Source organism: Sinocyclocheilus grahami, unplaced genomic scaffold (genome assembly GCF_001515645.1).
Source record: "Sinocyclocheilus grahami isolate Dianchi unplaced genomic scaffold, SAMN03320097.WGS_v1.1 scaffold59.1, whole genome shotgun sequence".
NCBI lineage: Eukaryota > Metazoa > Chordata > Actinopteri > Cypriniformes > Cyprinidae > Sinocyclocheilus > Sinocyclocheilus grahami.
This window is the reverse complement of record NW_015505238.1, coordinates 2154327-2158960: the sequence shown is the minus strand read 5'-3', so window position 1 is coordinate 2158960 and position 4634 is coordinate 2154327. Positions and strand designations below refer to the sequence as shown.

At 37.9% G+C, this 4634-nt stretch overlaps 1 protein-coding gene across 1 annotated transcript; it reads right to left on the bottom strand.

Annotated features, from left to right (window-relative positions):
* Positions 1–168: 168 nt before the first annotated feature.
* Positions 169–3878, bottom strand: LOC107584405 (pancreatic secretory granule membrane major glycoprotein GP2-like). Its single transcript, XM_016271006.1, has 6 exons — positions 3470–3878; positions 3319–3399; positions 1765–1890; positions 1493–1677; positions 930–1087; positions 169–418 (listed from the first exon to the last, which is right to left on the bottom strand). The coding sequence occupies exons 1-6, from the start codon at positions 3876–3878 to the stop codon at positions 169–171; spliced, it is 1209 nt and encodes a 402-aa protein (XP_016126492.1).
* Between the last annotated feature and the right edge of the window lie 756 nt (positions 3879–4634).

The following is a 4634-nucleotide window of genomic DNA, read 5'->3' as shown; positions in this document are numbered from 1 at the left end:
CTTTCATTCAGTTCAAAAGTGATTCTGTAAATCGTTACACATTTGTATTCCAGGTATAAAACATGGGATCTTGTGCTTTAGTTCTAAAATACTGAAAGTCACAATTCTTAGGCAATGCTAAAAGTTACAGTTACAGTTAAGCCTGAGCTTTAAGGATTATAAATAGTTTTACTCTGTGACGATGAGATCCCAGCGGAGACTGTAATCAGGATCATTCACAGGTGTAGCCCAACACGTGTCCATAACTGAGGCAAACTGGCGGCTGTCAACCCCTTCAACACGAACTTCCACATTCATCTTCTGGTCGAGCTCTGCATCCACTTTACCAGTGAAGGGCCGGGTAAACTCATCATCCTCATATGGAATCATCCGAACCTGATATCTGCCTTCACCAGCGGGGAGCGTCTTGTGCACAATGCTGTTGAAATAATGGACAGATCGGTTTTAAAATGACTGTGTCATTGGTAAAATATCTATTCTTTGTTAAAAAAAATAACACATTTACTTTTTATACATTTATTTTTCGGCTTAAACGATTCGATCACACAAAAACTCCCATCATTATTCACTGAAAATTTTGATATCCACAATATTTTCTTTGATGCGTTCATGACAGCTCATTAGAGAAGTAGTGATGTCCGAATTGGAAGCAATTTGTTTTCTGATCTTTTTGTCAGAATGATTCATTCGTATATGTAATATAGACCATTTTCGAAATGCATTTGTGGTGGTGGTTTTTTTTCTTTTCTTTTTGAAGCTTGAAAGTCCTCATGATGATTAACTGCATTGAAAAATGTGACTAGTAAAATTCCACTGAGCAAATAAACCCATGAGAGTTTAAACAACATGATGAGAAAAATTCCATGTTGGTGAACTACTTCTTTAATAAAAGAGTACAGCTGAAATCAGAATTTGTGTTTGACTTGCACCTCTCCAGTGGGTTGATTTCCGCATTCATGGAAAGTGATTGTGTTTGAGGATAAACACAGCTGAACGAAAGCTTAAGGATTTTCTCTCTGCTGATGAGACCTTCTGACCTCGGTGTCCCCAGAATAAAGTTACTGTAGATGAAATGGGTGCCGTTGGCCTGTGGACAACATATACAACATATATACTTTTTGGAATTTTGCTAAAATTGAATTTGTATTTCAAATTAGAAACAAACACAAAAAAACAATCAATTGAAATAATGGTAGATTACATATTATTGGTGGAGAATGCAGGCACCAGTTCCAGTCTTGTTGTGGTGTGGTCTTGTGAACCCTTCCAGTGAATCTCTTTGAGACTTTGAGTAGTCTTTAGGGTGGTCTGTTTGGGCCCTCCAAAGAATCAATCTGTAACCAAAGAAAGGGCCCAAGCAATCCTCCATAGATATTCTCAAAGTCTCAGAGAGATTCACCAATTGTTTAAATTCAAATCCAACTGCTGATTTAATCAGGCACTACAAATGTTTGGATGGTGTATTTGAATAGATAATACATATTAATCATACCACAAGATTTGTACCACAGATGAGTTCATCGTTATCAAAATGGAATTCCACTTTTCCATTTCGGACCATTCCTTTGCAGCTGGGATCATTGAGGTGTAAGACATCAGCTGGAAAACCAGCCTCAAAGAGCTGACAGCGAGACACAGACATGGAGCCAGAGCTGCTTTCACAGGTTTCTGAGAAATCTGACCAAAAAAAAGCCAATATGATGGAATTATTATAAAAAAAAAATTTTTTTTTTTTTTTGCATTTTGTTGTGGAATGTTACCAACCAAAAGAGTCATGACGTTGTCGTTGTCTGTGATGGTTCTTTTCACACAAACAGCCATAAACACCATTTTTCATCCCACATCTTTCATCCTCAGAGCAGCTGAGTTCAGAGCAGGGATTTCTATTACCTAGAAGAAGAAGCTGTTTTGTAAAACAGTGTCTGCTAAATGCAAAAAACATAAATGTAAACATAAGCACTGATTAGTAACCTACAGTAATCAATTCTCAGCTTTACATATTACCCCACCAACAGAAAGAAATTTTATTATAACTAAGTGTTGCAGATACAAGCTGTTACATTACCATATATCCTTATTCTAAACATTCTGGGCCCTTGACTGATTATTGCTCTTGGTCTCAAGTTAATTAATTTAATTTAATTTAAAATTTTTCTAGTGAATTACATGAATCCTTTAAAGGGTTAGTTCACCCAAAAATGAAAATTACCCTGTGTTTTACTCAACCTCATAACATCCTAGGTGTATAGGACTTTCTTCTTTTAGACGAATCCAGTCGGAGTTATATTAAAAATTGTCCTGGCCCCTCCAAGCATTATCATTGCAGTAGGCGGGTGCTTTTGTACAACAGTCCACAAGACGTGAAATAAAGTGTGTGCATCCGTGATAAAACATGCCTGACATGGCTCCGGGGGTGAATAAAGGCCTCATGTAGCGAATCCATGCATTTTTGTAAGAAAAATATCCATATTTCAAATGTAATAAACACTTTTCTCTCACTTCATCTATCTGTCGTATGCGGAAGCCATTCCGGCGGATTACGTAGGACGTCGGCGTAGCGTGATTAGTGAAGAACATGGAGAGAGAACAAAATAAAATGCCAGTCACGAATTAGAAGTACAAAACGAGGATTTGTAAAGAAAAATGTTGGAGGATTTCGATATAAGCCAAGAGGAGACTGGTTTTCCTTTGCTAAAGTAAGGAAACTTTGCTTCTTTTGCTCCTGTAAACACACTCGTGAGACTAGCATATCTCAGAGGTGCGCGCGCATGCGACCCATACGTCCTATGTCATCCGCCGGAACGACTTTCGCATACGACAGACAGATGAAGTGAGAGAAAAGTGTTTATTATGTTAGAAATATGGATGTTTTTCTTACAAAAACACATGGATTCACTACAGGAGGCCATTATTCACTCCCCAGAGCAGTGTGAGGCACGTTTTATTTTGGATGCGTGTGCTTTATTTGACGTCTTGTGGACTGTTGCACAAAAGCACCCGCCCACTGCAATGAAAACGCTTGGAGGGGCCAGGAACATTTTTTATATAACTCGGATTGGACTCGTCTAAAAGAAGAAAGTCCTATACAGGATGCCTCAAGCGTGAGTACATCACAGGCTAATTTTCATTTTTGGGTGAACTAACCCTTTAAGCATTTATAATCAATTCCCCCTTAAGGTCCACTGATAATATTAGTCAAGCTGTTTGGCATGGTGATCTGTGTTAAATTCTTTACATATGTAATAACACATAACATGGATCTGATTTGCTCACATAAAACAAAAATCCTCCAGATTGTTATACAACACATTGTATTACCAGTTGTTGTGGTTTCTGCTGTAGTTTCTGTGGTTGTCTCTGGCATTACAGTTGTAGAGGTAGTGTTCATGTTCCTTGCATCTGAAAAAACAATATTACATGAAAACAATGATCTGTTACATAAACAGAGGGCACATGTAAATGTATTTACCTGCACAGTATGCCAAACTGCAGGTAGTTGGACTCACAAACTCATAGACATAATAATCTTCTGGACAGGCTTTGACTTTAATGGGATTGGACAGAAAAGCACAGCAGTCATTGTTCCAGTGACCGCAGACATCTCGAGTGACCACTCCATCCTCAACTGTTGGATGTCCTCCATCCAGCCACAGTGGAGCATGAGTGCCACAACTATACTCCTCAACACATGTGTCTGGCATCTGAACGCTCTGACCCTGAATGAAGAGACGGTACCAGCCATTCCAGCTGACCCAAGTGTCACACATTATTTGAGAGGAATGTTGATTGTTGGTGGATCTCCATGGATCGTCAAGGACATTGTAGTTGTAGCAGGGGTCAACAGGGGGAGCTGTTATGGAAATATTAGAAAAATGCATGTTAAATGGTGTTACTTATTTGTAGTTGTAGTAGTTGTGGTATGGAATTGCAATACAGAACTCTTTACTTAAAATCCCAGTTACATATGTTTTAAAACAACACTATAAAATTATATAAATGTATGAAAAGCTATCAAATTCCTGTCTCTTTTCTTTGTATTAATTCTGTCTAATGTGATTTTTACTTATCTTTTCTGAGTAAATAAATTTTAATATGAATTGTTCTACACCCTTATGTAATGGGTCAAAACAAATAAATAAATATCATCGAGGACAGAGGCAAGGCCCATAGGGCAACTGATGTTGAAAAGACATCAAATTTTGTTTGGTGATAAAAAAAAAAAATATATATATATATATATAATAATAATTTAAAGTTAAAAAATTGGTGTTTTGCCCTCAACATTTAAACAGGCTCGTATAACCCCACTTCTTAAGAAACCCACTCTTAACCCAACTCTTTTAGAGAACTACAGACCAGTTTCCCTTCTACATTTCATTGCAAAAACATTTGAACGAGTTGTGGTCAACCAAGTCTCTGCCTTTCTCTCACAGAACAACCTTCTGGACAGCAACCAATCTGGCTTCAGAAGTGAACATTCGACTGAGACTGCCTTGCTCTCAGTTGTTGAAGCCCTAAGACTGGCAAGAGCAGCTTCCAAATCTTCTATACTTATCTTGCTGGATCTATCTGCTGCTTTTGATACGGTGAACAACCAGATTCTCCTGTCAACCCTATTGGAAAATGGTATCTCA

What these genes read in the sequence shown, in the direction of transcription:
- LOC107584405 (XM_016271006.1), bottom strand. Translation starts at nt 3,878, where the DNA reads ATGCATTTTTCTAATATTTCCATAACAGCTCCCCCTGTTGACCCCTGC. An exon ending in AGCAGAAACCACAACAACTG is followed by an intron (nt 1,891 to 3,318) that starts GTAATACAATGT and finishes TTCTTCTTCTAG; the next exon opens with GTAATAGAAATCCCTGCTCT. An exon ending in TCTGTGGTACAAATCTTGTG is followed by an intron (nt 1,088 to 1,492) that starts GTATGATTAATA and finishes TGTTGTCCACAG; the next exon opens with GCCAACGGCACCCATTTCAT.